Source organism: Triplophysa rosa, linkage group LG10 (genome assembly GCF_024868665.1).
Source record: "Triplophysa rosa linkage group LG10, Trosa_1v2, whole genome shotgun sequence".
In the NCBI taxonomy this organism is placed as follows: Eukaryota; Metazoa; Chordata; class Actinopteri; order Cypriniformes; family Nemacheilidae; genus Triplophysa; species Triplophysa rosa.
In genome coordinates this window covers 18,933,908-18,957,202 of record NC_079899.1, presented here as the reverse complement: position 1 = coordinate 18,957,202, position 23,295 = coordinate 18,933,908, and the positions used below count along the sequence as shown (strand labels likewise).

Sequence of the window (23,295 nt, the reverse complement as noted above, 5' to 3'; positions counted from 1 at the left end):
TCGTTTGTCTTACCCTATATAATACCCTCATGTTTCATTGTCCTGTGTCGGTCATTGTATGTGTATGGTGTGCGTTCTTCGTTCCCCGTAATGCCTGTACCTCTTGTTGCTGTTTCGTCTGTTGTAGTAAGTGTTTAGTTTAGTTTAGTCCTTGTCAAGTCTATGTGAGTCTAGTGTTTAGTTAGTTTACGTCTCCATTGCCTTATTGTTATCTTGTTCTTGTTTTCACCCCATCGCGGGTTTTTGTTTTATGTTTATTGTTAAAATAAAGTATTTTGTTCTCCCTGTACTCCCGCTGCCTGCAATTGGGTTCTTTCCTGCCATAGTCCATAGCTGAGATTCATGACATGCTCTGGATCGGCGTATACGACAGCGTGTTCCAGTTCCTGCCAATATGAAGCCATTGAAGAGGAGTGGACCAACATTCCACAGGCCGCAATCAACAACCTGATCAGCTCTATGCGAAGGATGTGTGTTGCACTGTGTGAGACAAATGGTGGTCACACCAGATACTGACTGGTTTCCGGTCCCCCCGGACCCCCCAATGCAATAAAACTGCACATTTTAGAGTGGCCTTTTATTGTGGCCAGCCTAAGGCACACCTGTGCAATAATCATGCTGTCTAATCAGCATCTTGATATGCCACACCTGTGAGGTGGATGGATTATCTCGGCAAAGGAGAAGTGCTCACTAACACAGATTTAGACAGATTTGTGAACAATATTTGAAAGAAATAGGCCTTTTGTGTACATAGAAAAAGTCTTAGATCAGCTCATGAAAGAGTTCAGCTCATGAAAAATGGGGGCAAAAACAAAAGTGTTGCGTTTATAATTTTGTTCAGTGTATATGTTTTTACCAGTGTAGCAAGCATGCAATACAGTTTGGCAGGTGCATTAGACAGAACCGCTTGTTTGAAAAGTGTGTTTGTCGTTGTGCTTGTTTCTGTGTGACATTAATCAATGGAGCACAGCTATTTTATTTAGCTCTAGTCACGCGTGATGCTCATGGATTTGTCTGCGTCTAAGCTGTATGAGGACATGAATTTAATTTCCAGAGTTGCTCTGAGAGTTTATTTCACAAACATTTTACTGCTATCGTCAAACACACACTAAAAAATAAGCGTCTTCCGACGACCTGCCAAAATAAGTCTGGTTAACTACAGTATTTTTATGTCGACAAATATATTACTATTTAATAGTAAACATAAAAAACAGAACTTTAACAAATTAAAACTAATTTAGGTAAACAAAATGCATCATACATGAGCTGAAGTTAGTTGTTTACCTTTGAAATTATTCTTTCTATTTTTATTTGTTTCTTATTTATATATTTGTATTATATTGCATTTTGAATGTAATAAAGCAATGGAATGTACTAAATGTGTTTAGTTTTCACAGATATGAATGAATGTAGGCAATGTCAGCAATAAAATGTAAATTAGTTGTAAAAATAGTTGTTCATTTTAAGAAACCTGTCTTATTTTCTCTTGTAAATTTATTTAGTATTGCTCTTTAATAAAGAAAAAGTACTTACCCAAATACTCGATTAATCGATGGAAAAATCTGTAGAACACTCGATTACTAAAATAATCGATAGCTACAGCAGGTATGATTAACATTTACATTTATGCATTTGGCAGACGCTTTTATCCAAAGTGACTTACATTGCATTGTATTATACATTTTTTGTTTATTACTATGTGCAATCCCCTGGGATCGAACCCATAACCTTGATATTGCAAGTGCCATGCTCTAACCACTGAGCCACAGGAAAGCCTTAACACCAAGAGTTTTATTATAGATAACATTCAAGACTTGTTCGTTGAACATTTAGTGAGCTATTTTTGAATAAACAGACCATTTAGAATCTGTTTTTAAGAGGTACCTTATAAGGCAGTTTCTGGTGTAATTCCAGACATTTCTTTTTGTGCTGCTGATGGTATCTCCCACCAGTGTTGTTAACACATGGACAAATTGAGATGACATACTTGGCAATGAAAACTTTCAATAAAATTGAATAAACACAATAGTTGAGATGGGGAAAGACGTGAGTAAAGATGGTTTTTATCACTGCAGGGACTGGATTCTGATGAAATGTTCTTCTGCTCCTATTTGCTTTGAAGAGGGGGTGGTGATGATGAGGGAGGTGGTAATAATTACCCAGAATTCTTTAGTGGTCTCATTCCTTGCAGTTCTGAAGCTTTGCAATATCTGCCTTCATGGTTTCTACTCTTCTTGTTATCTTCCTTCTATTTCTTCTCTTCTGAACCTGCAATTACTGCAGCGTTCTCTCTATTGTGCGCTTTTTAAACTGGAGCACAAGAGCAAAGTGCAATACTGTCTTCAGTTCAGCTGAACAGAGAAGGGATGAAAGTAATTGTCTTTCTCATTTCCCTCTTTTTCTCTTTTTTTAGAGTTAACCTACTATGCAAAGAAATTTTACTCTGACAATTCTTTCTCTTTGGAAAAAAGGCCAAAAGACCACATACCAGATACCAGAGTGCAACATTTCATTTTGTGGCACCAGTTATTTTAGTCAAAACTGGACTTGCAGTCTATTTGTTATGCGCCTTTTGAACTCAACAAGCAACAATACTCGGCAGTAGTGCTCTTTTCTAAACTTTCCATTTATTGTCAATATAGTCACAAATATATATACGTAGCAAAATTTAGAACTACATTTTTCCTGTTTAACAAAAATAGACATTTCCTAAGTCTTTACATTTGCACAAAAAAACAATAAACGTGTATTTTTACATCCTCAAAGCGTAATTATGGTCCCAGTTCCAAGTACGGCCGGAAAACAATTTGCGCACATACTCGCATACACACTCATAAAGATAAACAATACATAATACTATACAGTGACATTCAGTAATAAATTACCCTGTATAAATTACTCTTTAAAAATACAAAACCGTATATGCATATATAATTAGACAAAGAACAGCATTATGAAATACTACTTTTACCTCAACAGAACGATTAGGGAATTTATTCCTTTCTATGTTTTGCAGGTTTTTCCCCAGTGTCCTTACGTAAGGGGACCAATAATTAAGTAAAAATTCATATGACAGCATTCCAGAGAGGCAAGTAAGAAAAGCGACTTTATGCGGTTTACTCTCTTTAAATACCTATATCCTTTTTTGTTTATAGTTGCCGTTTAAAAATCTTCCCTTTGGTTTATACAACACAAATCCTATACAACTCCCAGCTAAAACATGCTTCCAAAGGCGTACGTAAATATAGAAAACTACAAAATGTAATCTAAGGAGGTTTCGTTTTAAAATAAAGCAAATAAATAAAGGCACCGTAAGAACAGATCTGCCCACTGCTTTGAGGCTTTACAACTAAACCCTGAAGATACAATACATGCTACACAAAATACATGTTATTGAGTTTCACTAAAAACATGATCTAAAAATAAAGTCTCTTGTTTTCTGTCCAAACACTTACAATATTAGTGGCAAATGTATATTTTCTCACATTTTACCATGTGGTATAGTTTTAAGGTAAAGCATATATTGTTGTCAGTATCCAGTTACCACAGCAGTCACCTATTTATATTTCAGCACGTTAACACTATAACATAAGTTACAAATCAGACCACAATAACAATAGGCCTTACTGAATCTCTTTGAATGATGCTTACTAGCAGCTCTCATGGATTGCAGCCTCACAAAGAAAGAAAGAGAGGAACAAATAGAGAGAGAGAGAGAGAGAGAGAGAGAGAGAGGAGAAAGAAAGAAACCTTTGCTACTTAAATCACTTTTGCTACAGTTAAATCTTGATTTCTTTTTGAGTTAAGAAATGCAGCCTGGCACCCCACTGTCTCAACTGCCCTCATTGTTCTCTCTCCGTACAGAGTAAAAGCTCTACCTTTGTGATTGTTCATCTCTATAGCAACAGCAGTCTTCAGTTTGTAGGTCTGGTTTCAACTTCCTCATTTTTCATAATTTCCTTGGACATTCTAATTTTCCTGATCTCCTCAGTCTTTCCAATCTTTCCATTTTCCTGCTGATGCCGGGAGGCGTTCAGGGAACTGCGCTGCATGAGCCGATTGACGATGTCGCTGCAGGTTTTGCGGTACTGGTGTCGCAGAAGAGAGTAGACGAACGGGTCGCATGCAGCTTTGCTGTACGCCAGACTCTTACTCAGCACACCCCAATATGGATTAAATGGCTCGGTCACAAATAGCTCCACAATCCTATAGGCAACAGACACACACACGCATATCATGAGAGTAACAGGACAGCTGTAGCTGATGATTTGCCATCAGTCAAAGTGAGGCAACCCAAACCGTATTATTTTCTTTCCTTATATTTTGGTAATACATATTTATTTTACAGATGGTGAATAAAAATATTGACTGAACCGAGCATAGAAAACAGTTGCATTTTTTTATTTTCTCTATGCTCATGCTTTATCAGGTGACCCTTCTTCATGTTGGATTATGAGTCAGCTACACATACAGTATAGGAAAAGTACTACAGCCTTGACATTTTATTCAATTTAGTAAACATGTCCTAAATATAACAAAAACATGACTGCATGGTAATTTTTAGCCCAGAAGCTCACCTGGTGATCACGTAAGGTGTGAAGCAGATAATGAAGGTTCCGATGAAGGTGCTGATTTTGCGAGTGGCTCTCTGTCTTCTCCTTTTTTGTTCGTCTAGACACCGCTGGCGAACACTGGACAAAAGTTATGACCTCATTATCAATTATATACTGTAATTATTTCTTCTATTTTAGCTTATAATTATTCTACTAGTTTTAAATCTACATATGCATATCAATATACACATTTTTATGTGGGCTTTGCATCCTTGACCAAATTTGGGCCCCTTCAAATATTTAAATGCAAAAACAAAACATTCAAAAGACAGACCAGGTGTTCCTGTATGTGATGGTGTTTGCTCAAGCTGTTCAGTGAATCCATAAAGCAAGCCAAATTTGATTCGAAAAATCAAATTAATTTATGTCACACCTGCAGTGGATTATACATCATATCTTTTCTTTGGACACCAGATGTGCTGATTACATTGGTCTATGGTAACTTGTAAATTGTAAATACTAATTGTGTTTGCAATGCTGCAATTGACCAGTCATTCAGAGCTCTTGACAATGAGCTTAACAACTAAGAAGCATGCATGGCTCCTGATGGCTATAAGAGCATGAGGGCGATGTGTTTACATCAAGATGCAACTTTTTTCAAACCACGTTATTTGTTTGCATCCTAACATTAAAATCTGACATTAATGGCACGTGTGTTTATGCTTACACTTAAGTCATTCAATGGATAGTTTGTGACCTAAATGGGATGCATACAGTATATATGGCACTGGCTGTTAACTCCCTGTCAGAACTAGAGCAGTGTTGTGGAGCAAACCCGTGGTGCTGAAACCCAATGACTTTAGGTGCTTTGGGCCCTTTTAACCGATATTTAAATGAGCTAAATTTGTGAAATCAAAGTATATAACGGTTGATAAAGTAAAGCTAAGCAACCCATACATGTCATTATATTCTTACCTCGGGTGAATGTCCACCAGCAGCACGAGGGTTTGCATGGTGATCACGTCTATGCGCTTGCAGTGAAAGCGCGCCACTTTGAGCACTTTCAGATATGTGACGCACAGCACCACCGAAACCAACAGGAACGTGAGCGAATGCAGCACCAGGGTGTAAATCGCAAACTGCGTTTTGGCGTTGATCGCTCTGTTGTTACACAGAGTGCAAGACGCGTACAACTGATGATAACCCACCCAGGATAGACACGCTGCTACCACGGAGAAGGACAGCGAGTGGACCCACGTGTAAGCCAGAGCGATCACTGCGTCCCGGTGTCGGATTCTGGAATGATAACTTAGCGGAAACACTACGGCGACCCACCGGTCGATGCTCAGCGCTGCCATACTCAGCATAGAGTTAGTGGTCAGGAAAGTGTCCAGAAATCCGACCACCTGACAGAAAACGTGTCCACCGGGATGCGCATTACTCAACACCCCGAAAAGAGTCAGCGGCATGCTGGAGGCAGATAAGAGGAGATTGCAGAAAGTCAGGTTGAGTATAAACAACCCAGGCACCTGCTTTCTAATGTCTGCGTTGTACAAGAAACAAATCAGCACCACCACGTTGGACAGCAACGACACTACGATGATCCCGAAGAGCAGGAGAGATAGCGCGAGCTCCGCTATGTGCATGATGTTCCCCGCTGTTAAAACCCCAAACTTTGAATGGAAACTCGAGTTCCGACGGGGAACAAATTTGTATCACTACAACTCGTGCATAGCGGAGCCCCCAGGACGTGATATCCACTGGAGCGCGGGGGTCTGTGATGGCCGCACAACTTTCCATTTCCTCTGCTTAGTCCGCAAAGTGGTGGCAAAATCCATCGAGTTGTACAAATAAGTGTGATCACTGCTGGATCGCGATATATACGAGCGGACAGAACCGAATTAAGGCTGTGTGCCTTTAATCCGCTTTCCCGCGCGACCTGAAAGAAAAGCTTGGGCGCTCCGACTTCCACAGTTTGCGCGCGCTTGTAATGAAGAATTCGCCCTTGAAGCTGCTTTATATGTCAAAATGTCACCCCCCACCTCCTTCACGAAATGCCGACACGTGACTAGCGTCAAAGCAATCGTCAGGAGACATATTTTGAGAGAACTATATTTAGAAAGTGTTTATATTTGTCGAAGGGAACTCTTTCACGTCACCGTGATGTAAAAGCCCTCGTAGTACAATTTTATCATTACTCGCTGCAGTTTTGGAAACTACACAAGGTTCAAACTCACACATTTAATTTTAGGAAATGTCTTATTTGTAGATTGTCTGCATGTTGTTTTGTTATATACTACACTTTTAAAATTCCCTAAAAGGTTCTTTGTCAGGCTGTATGGTTCCATAAAAAACCTTAAACAATAACAGAACTCTTCCACAAAAGATTTGTGATGTTAGTGGCAAAAGACTAGGTTCTAAAGACCGGAGCAAATTGTTCTTAGGCCCAATCCCAATTCGATTTTCTACCCCTTTGCCTACCCCTCGCCCCTTGCCCCTTGAAACAAAGTGGGAAGGGTTACAAATTTTCCACTAAGAAATGGGACACCACACTGTAAAAAAAATCCTGTAAAAAAACAGATAAAGTACTGGCAGAAAATTACCAGTACATTTTCCTTTATTTTATGGACATTTCCATTAATGCTAAAATGCAAATGAATGCAGTGCAAAATGTAAAATACAGGTAAAACAACTGTAAAAATGAACACGGAAAATTCCTTCATATTAATACAGTATATTGTGCCCTATTTTTACGGCTTTTTTTTTAGAGTGCACTACTACACTGTTATACGTCATCATACGTTGTTGCTAGCTCCTAACGTTACGTCAGAGGACATGCGCCGATGCACCGGGTATATGACAAAAATATATATTTTCTAATATCGTGCAATCAGTGCTGTCCCCTAGCAAACTTTAGCGATTTTTTTTGCAAACGTTAAAAGAACATCACCGTATATACAAACACAAGATTGAATGTAACATACATAAAATGAAAAATTGTCATAAAAATCCTTATTAATGGCAAAAATTACTTACATTTATGAGTCTGCTTTCTCGAGTGAGCAGCCATGTTGGAAATTTCTCTTAGCCCTTCGTTTGAAGTGAGGTCCCAAAAATCTTTGTTTGAAGGGCTATCTGGCCCTTACCCCTACCCCTCCAACCAAAAGAGAATTGAGACACCTCTACCCCTTCACGTGAACGCACCAAACGGAGGGGTAGGGGAAAGTGTAGAGGTAAGGGGTAGAATTGGGATTGGGCCTAAGGTTTGTTTGAAAACATAAAATGGTTCTTCTGTGGAATCACTGTGACAAACCCATTTTAGCACCTTTCTTTTTAGTACATGCCTTATATTTTACTTTGTTGATGTTTGCAGTATAAAATGTACTATTTTGTAAACCTCACAATTGTAAAAAAAAACCTCAGCTCAAGAGAAAACTGTTTGTATAAAAAAAATGTTGACCTGGTATCATTTAGTACTAGGGCCATGTTTTTGAGTTGCATGCATTTTGCTTCAAACAAGCTCATTGGAGGGACATTCTGTCTCTGAAGAGTCTTCCAGTTTGTGTATTTAAAGAATAATCTGTGTGTTGTGAATGTATGCATTTAGGTATTTGCCTGAGTGTGAAAGTACATGCAACCCATCTCCACCCACACAACAAGCCTACAACAGCACCAATATGCTCTGAATTGAGAGATCGATATCAAGCAGGTTGTGACAGCATGTGTTAATCTAAGGACCAGAGTTTGACTGAGCACATTTTGTCAACTAGTTAACATGGTGAGAGACACTCTGAAGATGTGCAGCGAAAGTAGACTGTTGTAATTACCAGTGCCTCCGAGAATCGATTCTAAATCACACATCCACACAATGTCAGTGTTTGTTTAACATAAAATCCTTTTTGGACGGGGTGAAAAGAAATCTGATTATTGAGAGCAGATCTTTTCAGCAGGTTTTGTACATATAGAGAAAGTGAGAGGAATGGGTGGATTTGAGGCACCTTGTGGCTTTTAATCACAGCTTTTGTAAAGGATTGATTTTGGCCTGCTCGGGAAGAAAAGATGGTATTCATCACTGTTCATGCCAAAATATTTAAATATATATCTAGGCATTACTTTTTACACATACTTTTTAATTGAATGCAGAGTCATGATTCTGTTGGATTCTATTTTACTTGTGTTTACAATGTATTTTGAGTTTCCAGTTTTAAAAGTTCAGTGCTGAAGAAATGCATGCCATGTTCATGGTCACTGGTAAATATTTATTCAAAATTGAGACATAAAGAGTAGATTCATGTCACATGTTATATTAATTGCTGAAAGGGATAGTTCACCCAAAAATGAATATTCTGTCATCATTTACTCACCCTTACTCTTGAAGATATTTTGAAGAATGTTGGTAACCAAACAATGGCAGTACCCTTTGAAAACCAATGCAAGTCAATGGGTACCGCTGTGGTTCAGTTACCAACATTCTACAAAATATCTTTTGTGTTTTACAGGAGAAAGAAAGTCATACAGGTTTAAAATGACAAGAGGGTGAGTAAATCATGACATTGATTTTTTGGGTGAACTAGCCCTTTAAATGTGTTATTTATTAATTCATTTTTGTTAATTAATATTAATATATTTACTCTGTATATGCTGTGACTTGTTATAATATTTGAATATGAAAATGGAGAGAGTGTGTGTTTTGAAGAGGAGAGCCAGGAGGAGGCTTGATTTGGCTGTTGTTTGCTTATAGCTGGAGGAAATGTCAGATGTATTTCATGTCATTTTGCGTAAAGGAGTTTGTATGAGAAAATGGGACTGGGCAAGTGTCTATTTATATGTGTGCACGTGTTTCTATGATGTGTAGACAAAGGATTGACATATGTTCTGACAGACACCAGAATGACATTTGATGTTAACTCTTTCGGTTTTTGTAGAGTGTAGGAATTACTTTTCTTGTGGGCATTCCTAATTATAAAGCAACCCTGACATTTACCTTTACCAGAGGATCAGTTTACACAGACACACAAATGCAAACAAACGCCCCCACTCACACACGGCATTCAGCTCAGATACATGCATTAGTTTCCTTTCTGTTTTACTCCAGTGTCTCTCAAAAGACGAACTCGTGCCCCGGTTGCACTGCAGCATGACGAGATGAGCAAACGTGCCCACACACACTCACCCTCATTAGTAGCTCACTGAGACTGCGTAAAGATCGCCGCTGTCCTCCGTTACCACGGAAACGCCCACGCTGTCTGGGCAGTGGGTGTGTGGTGATCCATCCCAAGATCCTTTGTGACAGCATGAAACATTCTGACCAATCAGTGGAGCAGCTGCACACATCTCATTATTCCTCTTGAGTGGGCGATATGGACAGCCTGTCTTGATGTGAAACGGAGGCTTTTTATCTCTGTCTTTATATTTCTGCCTAATTCGATACATTTTCTCCCTTTCTTAAGTTGACTTGTGTTTAAAATGTTTAGTTTTTTGGAACTTTTATCTCCAAGAATAGATTAACTTTTCCATGTTGTACGTGTTCTTATGTCCATTTTATATATTTGCAATGGATCTTTTGAATTTTATGCCACTTTATTTTAATCTATAACCTATGGTCGATAATATTCAGAGACAACTAGAATAATGACCTCTTCAGCTTGTGACTGGTTGAATCATGGTTGCTTGTCTCATTCAAGGGTTGGGCTACTGGTATCACACATTAGCCAGCATTTCCACAGGACATCGTCTCCTATTGGTCCACTGGATTCATGTTTCTAAAGGGCACAACAGCTGTAGCTTTGCAAGATCCTCATCATTTCTATCTCACTGGGTGGTTTTACAGAACAGAGGCATGAACACAGAATTGTCCTTTGCCTCATTAGTTTTTAATGTTAATTTGCTTTGTTTTCTCTAACATGCAGTGCATGGATTGAGAAACTGGCCAGTGCAGATTGACTAAACCCAGGGCAAGGAGCATGTTAAAATCATTCATTTCGATACATATGTTTTATTTTGCCTTGGTGCTACAGTGAATTATGATGATAATTATATCTAATTGGATGCCTTTGTTTCTATAGTCCAGAATTTATATCTTGAGACTTTACCCTGAAGCTTGAGAAAATAGGTGATGTACAGTATATAGTACACGATCTGCAAGGTACTGTACATGCTACATACCTGTATATTACATACACTTAATGCATTGCGCAATGTTTGTTGTTGGACAGCCTCTCCATATATTTGTTTTGTATTTCAGGGCTTTTGCACAGATTAATGCCAATTATAGAATGGAAATGTACTCTGTGGTTTTGCTTCATAGGCAGACAATACCATAGCCTCCCTGGGTAAAGATTATGTCCAGGATTAAAAAAACGGTGGTAAATGACTGAAGGAGCCGTGAACTGTGCTTTAATGATTCTAAAATAAATATGTACCAGATTAGACATGTATTTTCGCCTGTGTTAGTGGATTTTTTAGACTATTTTTAGTGTCATTGTGGCTCCATCTGGTGGTTAAACTAGTTACAAGTTTTGTTTTGAATCTTTATTTTAAGTGGTAAATCTAAATGATGTTGTTTGGGTATACTATGGAAGGCCCATAAAAATAAATCCCTTATTTATACAATATTAAAATATTTTTTTAATTTTGGCAGGAGTGGGATTCCATACGTTTGATTGAAAATCAGAATAAAACACACATATACACACATTTTAATTTCTTTCTTTAATTTTCTTTTGACAGTGTCTGTTTGTAAGATTAGTTCTTGTTTATTAATACATTGCTTATTATTTGAGACAGTTTATCTCTGTTCTAACAACTAAATTATTTTCTGTTTTAATTAAGAGAAGGCATTTATAATAATTTAATTACTAAAAGTTTCTTAGACTGATCCCTGACTTGTCCTCATTTCAGAAACAAAGCTTTAAAACAGAATTTTATTCGTTTTTTTTCTGAGAACATTATAATTTTAATTTACACTGTGTCATGTGATCAAATCACATCTTATTGATTTTAATAACTTCTTAACGTTCAGATGCTTAATGTAAGTCCCTTTATTCACCACTAGAGGGAGAGCTTGACATTCACTGGAACAGTTCTTCTAACACAGACTTGTCATCACTTCACAAAGAATCTAATAAACACATCAACGGCATCCCATAATGTCTGTGTGGGTTGTCGGGCACAAGCCCAGGGGGCAGAGTATAAGTGCTGTTTGGTCTCTTTTAAGAGGTCAGGGTCAGGGTTAATCTGTAATGTTTAGCAAGAATGTAAAAGGACCATTGTTTTCCAACCGAATTTAAGGCGATGCCTTAGATGGAGGTTATGCACAGGACATATGACAACAAACACTGTTCAGTAGTGTTTTGAATAATTAGCTTTATACCATGGTCTTTTTGAATACTCGATTCTGATTGGCTGGAAGGTGTGCATTAAAACCCTTTAACGCACAGGTAGCTCCAGTAAGTTTGATTACATTTGAAATTTAACTGACAAAATCACTGTAATTTTCACCTGTTTGATCAAAAATTTCACTGTAAACATCAATAAAAGATTTAACTTGGCAAATGACCATGGTATAAGCGGGATAATCCACAGCTAGCTGTGCGTTAAAGGATTTTAATGCACCTCCGCTTCGCGTCGGGTGGTTCTAGGCCTCCACGTCATGCATTAAAACCCTTTAATGCAGGGCTAGCTGTGGATTATCCCTTACGTATGTAGTGATTGAACAGTGTGTTTAGACTGCATAACATACAGGGTTTTTCCTGGCTCAAAATGAGGCGGAGGTGGTGCCATCCTGATCTTGTACACACACACACACACACACACGTAGGCCTACCGTACCTTTAAGTGGATTAACCAAAGTGACTCTGAGTTTGACATATTAAAAGTTCTAATACAATTAGATAAAAATGACAATTATTATATAAAACATTACTTTTATTCAACCAAACAGAAATGTTTTTTTAATCAAATAAAGCTTTTTTTCATTTCAACTAACTTTTCAGCCCACAATAGCCAACTGAATTAACCAGTCTTTCTAAATGAGCAAAGCTCATTCACATCTTGCATTCTCTGTGGTTCACTTTAAATGATTTAATGATCTCTTATATTCGCTAGTGACTGAAAAGTTCAATAGTTTAAATGAATCGGTTCAAATAAGTCATTCGTGTAAGAGTCGTTCTGAACGCAATGTGCGTTCATACTGGCGAACTCACTGTGTACAGTATACGCTGATTCAACGATCCAGCTGCACAGCTAAAGACATTACAATGATGTACGTCATGTTAATTTAATCAATTTCAAGAAATTAAACATACTTTGATGCAAAACAAACAGCCGTGTTTAGGCTGGCTCTTGTTCTTCAACTCTTTTTAGCGCCTCAGTGTGCTGATAATGAAACAGCGCCTCCATTGTGGCATAATGTCGCAACTGCAGTTACAAATGACAGTCTGTTAAATGCACGCAGCATTTCTTGTGAAGACTCGCAACATAATTTTGGCCAGAGCCTGAGGCGGCACGAAATTTGACGGAGGCGGCCGCCTCCTATTTCTCTATGCAGGAAAAACCCTGACATATTAAAATAACGAATATCACTTTTTTTTTGCTTTCCTGCAAAATCTTCTCAAGTTTTTCAAGTATTTATTTTGGGTAAAAACAACGTGATATGTGTATAACCAACCACATCAATGCACTTGTGATTACAGTTTGAGCTGGTTTCAAGAGGAAGAAAGGAATCCTTGCTACGAACAATGAGATACTTCTGATGAACTTTCAAGTGTCGCAGACGAACGTAAGGAGATCAGGCAGGTATGTGAAAAAGATCATCCTGGTGAAAAACGAGCTTGTTGCCTGCTTTGAACGGAAATCTGCTCTGTAATTTAAATATTGAGGAGGTAAGGAAGATAGAAAAGGGACTTCCAGATTTTGGTCAGAAGCTAATACACTCATAATTTACGCTAACTGGATCATATTCTTTTGCAGCTAATGTGCGACTTGACTTCATTGCATGGAGTAGAATTCTATCTTTTTCCTGGTAAATATCTGTCTCTGCCTTTCTCACTTTCTAGTTGTCTTTGCTCTGATGAAACAGCCAGTTTGGTGAATCTGCCACTGGGTGTAAAATGATATTTTCTCCTCTTAGTGTCTTTATTAGCAGGTAATGTTCTCAAAGAGGTTTAGAAAAGGAAAAGCAGAGACGTGGTTATGTGGATGGATGAATAGCATAGAAGGATGGTTAAAGAAGGAAAGGGAGGTTTGGGTAAGGGGACGAGGAAAGAGGAGATCGCACTGCTCTGGGATATTTGGGGGGATTATCTGATTGTCAGACGTGTGTGTGTGCGTGTGTGTGTGCGTGTGTGTGTGTGTGTGTGTGTGTGTGTGTGCGTGTGTGTGTGTGTGTGTGTGAGAGAGAGAGAGAGAGAGAGAGAGAGAGAGGGCAGTAAGGTCAGTAAAGTGGTAAACAAATTCTATATATGTGAATATCTAGCACCACACTTACCCAAAACATTTAGATTTAGATCTCAGAACTTTTAAATTATTATCTCTTTAATTTTTCAACTTTATATTATAACAATACTAAAAAAAAGGCATGCTGTTCAGTTGTTCAGTACCTTCAATATTATTTGCACTTGGCCTTTTGGAAGCATTTGGAAGATACAGCAGAGCTGTTGAGAGAGATGGAAGTTCAAATTCATGGAGCCTTCTGAGAGTTCCAGGAATTTATGCTTTTTCTTTTATTTCATTTTTTCTATTTATCACACGACTTGCGTCTTTAAATGGGTTAAGCGTTCAACTCAATCAGTCTGTTTTGCTGCAGTTTATGCGTTGCTAGTACTGTAACTTCCGGGAACTATTGAGAGGGTTTGAAAAAACTGTTCCATTGCCGTCTACGGAGTTGACGTGACTCTCTTAATGGCTCTGAGATACAGGTAGTAACTGCATTTACATTTATTAATTTGGCATACACTTATCCAAAGCGACTTACAGTTGAGGAAACTATGTAAATGGTTATTTCCTATATTTTTAATAAATATAGTAACAAATAGTTATATTCAATGAATATAACTAACTATTTCATCGAGTTTCGATGAAAAGGTGTCCATTCTCAGGTTAAGAGTAATAAAGAAGGTCATAGCATAATGACACGGGTGTAAAAAACAGTTTGGATAATCTGTAGTTATCAGCTTGTTCAGGGCAGTGATTGTGAGCTTCAGGGTCCAGACCGGGCTAACATTGGGTTTCTGGTGTTTTGACCTGATGCTAAAAAGCTCCAAAAAATTAGGTCGACAGGTTAGCGTGGCTGTATTCTGAATGTTACGAACCAATTCGGCGCAGCGGACTCCACCTGTCTCTCCACCTGCGGAAGTGTCTGCAGCTTTAATGTAACCTGCCCTTTTGGAGGTTAATGTGAGGGAAATCAGATTTGGGTAGAAGGCATCTCTAAGCCTCTGGAAAGTAGATGACGGCGGAGTAAGAAAGAGCTTTTTGTGTCGTGTGAGGATTGAACGCTATACGCTGCATGGCCAATTGACTTTTTCTCCTATTCATCAAATGCACTGTTTACTTAATCTGTCATAGCATTTCAGAAAGCATTAAAACCACGGGCAGATAAGCTCGGCATTCCTTCTCCTGAGTCAAGATAGTCTTACCTTCACCGAAAAGGCGAACCATTTCTCTCTCTTTCTCCCAGAGGATTAGCTCTTGTGTGAAATGCATACTGTAAAGTTCTACCACGTCTTGCTTAAGGACAATTCCACCCACCCCTTTTAGATAAATAAAGTATTATTGTGCAGTTAAGCAAGATTAGAAGTTAGAGCAGGGGGTAGCGCTTGTGGGTTGGGGATTGCGGATATCTGAAATTGAGTTTAATGCCACGCTTATCTGAATTCCTCTTGTCTTTAATAGCACGCACTGTTGTGTGTGGCTAAGGGGGAGGAAGCGAGATGGGGTCGTATCCTCTACAGTAGGGAGCGAGAGGAAATTGTGAATTGAGTTGCATTAAAGCCTCTTTTTGTAAAACAAGACCGACAGCAAAGTGAATTGGCATGGCAGAACGCAGAGGAAAGGGCCAGATGTAAGGTGTCAGTTGCAGATGGAACTTGGACGGTGCATGAGAGGTCTCTGGAGTAGAGTACAAACTGTGCTTAATACATCATTCATTTTAGTTTAGGGCCATTTGAAGTTAAAGGGATAGTTCACCCAAAAATAAAAATTCTGTCATCATTTACTCACCCTCTTGTCATTTAAAACTTGTATGACTTTTTTTCTTCCACAGAACACCAAAGAATATATTTTGGATTGGTTTTGTGTCCATACAATAGGAGTGAATGGGGGCCAGTGCTGTTACCGACATTCTTCAAAATATCTTCTTTTGTGTTCTGCAGAAGAAAGGAAGTCATAAAGGTTTGCAGTGACAACAGGGTGAGTAAATGATGACACCATTTTCATTTTTGGGTGAACTATCACTTTCTCATAATTTAGCAAAAATGTAAATATTTTAATATCCAGTCCATGCAAACCGTAAAATCGGGGTAGACAGGTCTGTGTGGCACGCTTTCAAATGCACCACTGGGGTAATTCTCTGAATATAAAGTCTCAAACGGAGTCCTTTAAAAATCTACTCAGTGTATCGAGGTCTGAGTATTATTCAGATAGTGACTCCGTTTTGTTTTCTATGGGTTTCAACTTTGAACTTTTAATCAGATAATCTTAATTTCCTTCTTCTCCTTTCTTTACCATGGCAAACCCGTTACCATGGAAACAGAGGGCCAGTGTGGCCAAGAAGGGCTTATACCCTGAGCCTGAGCTGTTTGGCCCACTATCACAGAACACACACACATTTCCAGGTACTGTTGATTGATTGGCTGATGATGAGAGGTAAGGATAATCTGAATATTTAGTTAAGGCCATCCGGATGCTATTACCTTTCCCCTGCTGGCGTTTCTTCTGGAGGAGGGTTGAAGCGTGCTCGTCTGAGCTTCTTTTCAACAGGCACTTATTTGGGCGTACAGCACTTCTGCACTCTCACTGTGCATTGTATAACCGCAGACTGAGTGTGACACGAAAGAGAGGAAATTACAGATTTTCTCTGCACAAAATAGTCTAGCAGTATTTCATTGAGAGCTTTGTAAATTAATTGTTTTGCTGTCTTCTGCAAATTAAGACGTCTCCTGTATGTAATTGTTTTTTCACGGTGTCTTATATGTGTGTGTAGAGAGGTAAATATTTTTCATTCTTCAGGCCGAGAAAATCAGGAAGATCTGATAGAAGTACAAAGGCTTACAGTGACCCTTCACAACAAATAGACTGAAGCTGACGAGGGATATAATTGGGGAATGTTCATAAAATACCCATTTATGGTCTCGGACATGCAGAGACAGAATCAAAGCTGGAGTCAGATCAAAGACGACATAGAAGCTTTTCTGGCATGATATAGCTGATCTTATTAAAAATGATCATGATATTGAATCACGGCCAGCAGAACATTTTACAGCATTTCGTCAAATGATTCCAGCAAACAGAGACTTGTTCTGTTTAAGGGTCTGAAAGAAAAATATAAAACTTTCAAACAATTAGTAATCTGAGCGAAGTTATCACAAAAAAATTCAGTCCGCCAACCTGCCGCAACCTGGCAACCACAATAATCTGATCATACTGTCAACCAAGTTTATTAGAGGAATGTCCATGCACTGAAAGACTGACAGGACCTCTCTTCCCCTGGCTGGGCTGAAACAGAGGTTAATTGACAAAGAAACCGTGTGTGTGCGTCCGTGGCTGGATATGGGTGTGTGTCTGACAGGGTAATTGCCTTGTTAAAAGAGAAACGGAGGCAATATTTTGAAAGAACCACAACCACATATAATCCGCCTTTGAGAATGCTGAAAGAGTGAGAGATGCTGCTCGGATCAGTTGTAGTCATTTCAGCTATTTAGAATCGGCGAAGTTCTGTTATAGAAGGTAATTTTGGCCGAGACACAAAACTTCCCTTGTTCTTTCCAACCTCAAACCTGCCTTTCCTTACAAAAACGTATTGTGGTGGAGCTCTGGTACAGTAACTGGGCTAAGTGGCAACTTTAAAATATACGTAACCATGGTATTTATTTGGTACGGTTGCTTGTTACATTTATAGTTTTATGGTACTATCATGTAAAAAAAAATGGTATCAGAGTCTGGTACCTTGTGGTAGCTTGTTGCAGCAGTTTGCTGTTAACATTTTGTAGTGATATAAATAAATTGTGGCACATTTGTTTTCAATTTATATTTTTAATGCACCAAAAATACCAGGAAATAGATAACCAGCAGTTTTACGTTTTATTGCTGTGCTATTCCACACATGATACATAGGTGGCAGTGTAGTTAAACATTTTGCATTTCTTGCTCATGTTTGACTACAGAATATGGCAACAAACTAGCCACAAACACCCATTTGAAGTCACAATGTGCTATTTAATTTATTTTACTCGTAATGTACATGTAATATCACTCAGGGCTTTCCTGTCTGTCAAATAAACTTCTCAACACATGTAAACATTATTATACACTTTATAGGCCATAAGGAAATGGACATTCAGTTGGTTGTCTCATTGGGTCTCTCTCTTTCTCTATTCACCAAGAAACATCTGATATCACCCAGTGATTTTGCTGTACACAACATCAGTAGGTCTGATGCAAATAACTTGGCTATTTAAATGCACGACGGTAAAATGTATTATTCCCTTACAGTTCACTGCTGCAAAGTACCAATACAATCCACTGTTATTCTGTTTCCTTGAAAGTCGGTTCATTATCAGTTGTCGAGATCTTTCTGTGGAACGTAGGTAAATTTATCAATCGATCTATTCATCCATTCCTCTTGCCACTTATCCATGCAGATCTATTCAAAGGATCAGCGGGCTGTTTGAGAAGAGATGCAGAAGCCAGCCGTGGCCTAAATAGGTAGAATTTTTAAAATGAAAATTCTGTCATTATTTACACACACACTCTTGCAAACCTGCATGACTTTTTTCTTCTGCAGAACACAAAAAAAGATATTTAGAAAAATGTTGGTAACCGAAAACCGTTGGTCCCTATCGACTTGCATTGGTTTTGTGTCCATACAATAGAAGTCAATGGGGACCAGCGGTTTTTGGTTACCAACATTTTTCAAAATATCTTATTTTGCAGAAGAAAATAACTATAACTATATTTCATATATCATAATATGAAGGTGAACTATTGCTTTAATGTTCAGGAATCAGATCGTGTGCCGTTCACAGGGATATCACTTTCTTTAAGCTGTGGACTGAAAGCGAGAACTAGAGGATAACAGTTAAGACTGAACGCAGTGGCATGTTATTGGTCGTGTAAATAAGCAAGACTATTGTAGCATCTTTGTTCTTTGTAATTACCATTTATTTGCATTTATTGAGGAACCATAACTGGATATGCAAACAAATGCTGAATATTGAATATGTAATAATACTTGCATTCAAAACTAACCTTTCCTCAGAAAACCACAAAACGCTCTATCCTAAAAAGAACTCTGTTTATAAAAGTAATATAGAGCTTTACTATCTTGAATAGTTAATTTTTTTCTTATTTGTAAGGACCTCTGACCTAAGCACTTAATCCTTGACCCCCGGGAGCCGGCTGACAGAAATGAGATTAGCTCCCATTAGTCGCCTGCTCAGTGAGCCTTTACACCGTGCAAGCTGCATTTCTCCAAAATTTAATGCTTTTTATGGTCAGAGGAGGCAGTCAATTACAATAAAAACATGGCAGAAGACTGGAATTCCAAAGACTGGATTTGCAGTCATTCCATTTCATTCAGTGCAGTGAGAATATTCAGGTTAGTCGGAAGAAAATAGCTTTCGGATTGTAAGGAGGAATTTGAAAGTGAAATGATCTTCCCAGCTACTGAACCGGCTGTTTGGCTTCTATGATGTGATTTTGTGCTGACTGCATGTGATCAGTTGACAGGCGATAGTGGCCGGGCAGAGGTGAGGTCAATACGTTCCCAGCCCTGGTAAAACAGGTGTACACACAGCCCAGGTTACATACATAGGAGTGAGTGTGTGTGTCCCACAGGACCGTGTTCGACGGGGGGGGGGGCTGTGTGTTTCCTGTACTCAAAAATGTCTTTGAGATTCAACCTAGTGAAACATGGCCCTCGCTCCTGAAACCCTAACCCTAACACACACACACACACACACAAATCGTACAATCCTTTATATTATCAGTTTTATATTAGTCGTGTAAGTAAGCGTGTGTGAACAAATATGAACGTGTAAGTGGTAAAGGGAAAAGTTTGTATTTAAGTAAGAAAAAATTGCAAAAGACGATGAATCTCACTAGATGGCAATGTGAACAGGCTCTCTTCTCTTTCTCTCTCAGTGCAGAGAGCAGCACTGTTTCGCTCCGTGAGTCCAAACAACACCGTTATTCATCCACATTTCCCCCCGGCGAAGCAGCCCCCCCCTCCCCCTGCCCCAAACCCGTCCGATCCCAGCCAGGGCCATAACCATCGCCTCCATTCTCTCCGAATGTAGCCGCACCTGAACTGCTTCACCACAAGGGCTTGTTCAGAGCAGTATAACGGGCGGTAAGGCCTGAAACCAATCCCTGTGCGGGATACCGCCACTTCCTCCCAATTGTTCCTAACAAAACCAGACAGGCATAAATGGCCTGCTATCTGTGTCACAGGACAGCCGAGAGCAATTTGTTTCCTATTAAACAGGACTGTCAGTCTAGTATCTCGTCTTGTTTTTCTCACTTTCTGTATGTGGTTGGGTTTTGCTGTTTCTGTCAGGCCAAAGTGGCGTTCTCAAGGTTTTTTTCTGACAGCCAGCAAGCTCCCCTTAAACCTGAGAAAAAAAGAAACGACCTGTTTTGCCGGCCAGGTAATTGTAGGAATGTGTAACAGGGAGACCTTTTGGGGTAATGCATTCAGAATAGATGCTCAGATCAACACAAACACACACACACACGCACGCACGCACAGCACGCACACACACACACACACACACACGCAAGCACGCACACACACACACACACACGCACACACACACACACACGGCTAGTGAAGAGGGCTGTTTGCAGTTCTCTGAGCTGCACCTGCTGAGTGGGTGATCTGTCTCCCCCAGTTCATATGAGGGTCACAACAGCTTAATGTGACCCCCAGCCTCTCTCTTTCTTTCTCTCTTTCTCTGATGCACACACACAGTCTCGACACAGGCCACATCTGCCGTTATACTGCCTGAGGTAAGCAGTTCAGCACACGCACAGACAACCGCAGCAGCTAATAACAGTTTAAACTGACATCTATGCATCTGCCTTTACTGCACTGACATACGTGGTATTATTTCACAGCGCATTGTAATGCTTATGATGTCATTGTTGCCATCCAAATGAATAGTATATTGTGTACTATATACATTGTATACATGTGTGTGTGGAGGGGAGGCCCTGGTAGTACAAGAACACAGTATATATGGTTGTTGTTGATATGGCTTATTTGCATAGTGATATGATCAAAAATTAACCACAAAAATATTTTTTGTTAGTTTATTTTTGAATGCCAAAGGAAAATATTACTATCCCCTAATTACATTAGAAGCTTTTGATCATTCTGTTTTGTATTGGATTCTTACAGTACAAACGTTTGCGGATATATGAACATTTTCTTTTGGTTTCTTAAAATGCCACTGAAAGGTCCAGTGTATGAAATTTAGCGGCTTCTAGTGGTGAGGTTGCGAATTGCAACCAATGGCTCACTCCACCCCTCCTTTTCGAAGCACTACGGAGGCCGACACAGACCTAAGATGTTGTCATGTTTACGCTTCTTTGTCGCACTCAGGATCGTGGTGTACGTAGATGGAAATAGCTCATTCTAAGAAAAACTTCATTATGTAAGATCTTTATACACCTGTGAAGACATCTGTTATGTATATTTTATTGGATTTCTCTCAATAGATCCTCCAAAAATGACACACAGCACCTTTAAAAGGAATACCTGGCTTGACACTTTTATTTAAAATACCCATGTCGTGACTAACAATACTGAGATCACTGTGTATAATGGAAGCTTGTGCCATACAGTTTATCAAACAGCTGAACACATATGGTTGAGTTAATTTGCCAATGAGCAGCCTTAAAGAGGTACGATGAAAAATGAAGGCTTTTAAAAGGGTTGAAAAGACAGAATGATAGAAAAAATGACTCTTGCTCCATTCTTCTTTTGTATGTGCAGTCTGGAACCCCATCTGTGATAGACGAGAAGCGTGAAATGTCCTGTAATTACTGGTAATGATGTCCTAAGATCAGAGACTCAGCCCAAACAAGGTAATTACATGATAAATGTGTGTATGAGCACACTGACCTGGAGTCAGCAGGGCCTTTGAGACAGGCACACGATGGACAGCTAACAGAGATATCTGCTCAAAAGGCCCACTGGGACATGCATAGATCACTATTGTCTGAAACACTGTCTCTTGATAACAACATGGGTCAAAGTTCAGCAAAGGGCATGTGTGTCGAAGCCTCATACGTTTGTGTGTGTGTGTGTGTGTGTACTGTATGATTATACAAGCATACAGTAAAAAAGAGAGACCATTTTAAAATTATTTTCAGTTTTTCTGAATTTACTATTTATAGGTATGTGTTTAGGTAAAATTATTTTGTTTCATTTTGTGAACAACTAACAATATTTCTCCCAAATATAAATATAGTTTCTATTTGCATTTATTTGCAGAAAATGAAAACTGGAGAAACAGGTCAAACAACAGAATAGATGCTCTGTATCTTTTCAGACCTCGCTCGCTTTGTGTTTAGGAAAAGTAAAAAAACAAAATTGACGTGATAACCTCTATTTTTTATCACAGTTTCATGTGTCTGGTCATGCTGTCAGTCTTTCACATTGCTGTTGGATGACTTTGTCACTCCTGAGGTTTGGTTTTGTTGAAATTCAACACTGAATGGTCACAATACAGCTAGAAATGCTGATTGAATGAAAATTTTGAAGGGTCTCTTAATTGTGAGTCAACAGGACATTGCCGATAGTCCAGCCATTCCAGTTGAACTTACATAGCACAATAGAGGATGGAAATTATAATAGGGGGACGGGGGAGTCTGTGGGTCCAGTGTCAAGGGTTAAGTGTCTCACTCAAGGGCACAACATTAGTGGTCAGAATAAAACTGCAGGGATTTGAACTTGAATCTTGTCATCATACACTGTTTTTACTTTTTAGCCTGATACATCATGGAGGTGACTTTCAAACTGTAAAATTTTATACATGGCCTAATCTAATTATGGCTATGCCGATTCTTTACTGAGTAAATCATCAACATCCTTTACATCTCCATATGAATATGCAGTTGTTTTCACTTTACACCACACTGTTATTACTTCTGTATTGTAGAACCTCAGTGCGAACAAAAACATGGCCTAATTTCAAGGTGGGATAATTGGGCAGGTTTGAGTTTTATAATTGTCCGTAATCTTTATGATGTCTGTTACTGAACTGGTTTAGCTTTGGATGTCGTGCCTGTAAATATCTTTATACTGAATGGATGCGAGGATAAAACCTCTACAGAGAGACAGTTAAGTCCACAATAACCGAGGCCATTGCAAATAACGGATCCTCTAGTGGTTCACTTTTTAAATGCAAATAAGCCCCTGCAAAGCAAACAAGTCACTTGTTTTCTTTTGTCTTAGTTGTTTGTGATAATATTACTCATCTGTTACTCTCTTACTCAACTGTTTCGGTGACCTCACAGA

General features: G+C 38.9%; 1 protein-coding gene across 1 annotated transcript; it reads right to left on the bottom strand.

Moving 5' to 3' along the window:
* Positions 1-2,622: 2,622 nt before the first annotated feature.
* On the bottom strand, positions 2,623-6,577 carry gpr26 (G protein-coupled receptor 26). The gene is made up of 3 exons (XM_057344189.1): positions 5,529-6,577; positions 4,578-4,691; positions 2,623-4,206 (listed from the first exon to the last, which is right to left on the bottom strand). Exons 1-3 carry the CDS (start codon positions 6,197-6,199, stop codon positions 3,915-3,917), a joined length of 1,077 nt encoding a protein of 358 aa, XP_057200172.1. The 5' UTR covers positions 6,200-6,577; the 3' UTR covers positions 2,623-3,914.
* Between the last annotated feature and the right edge of the window lie 16,718 nt (positions 6,578-23,295).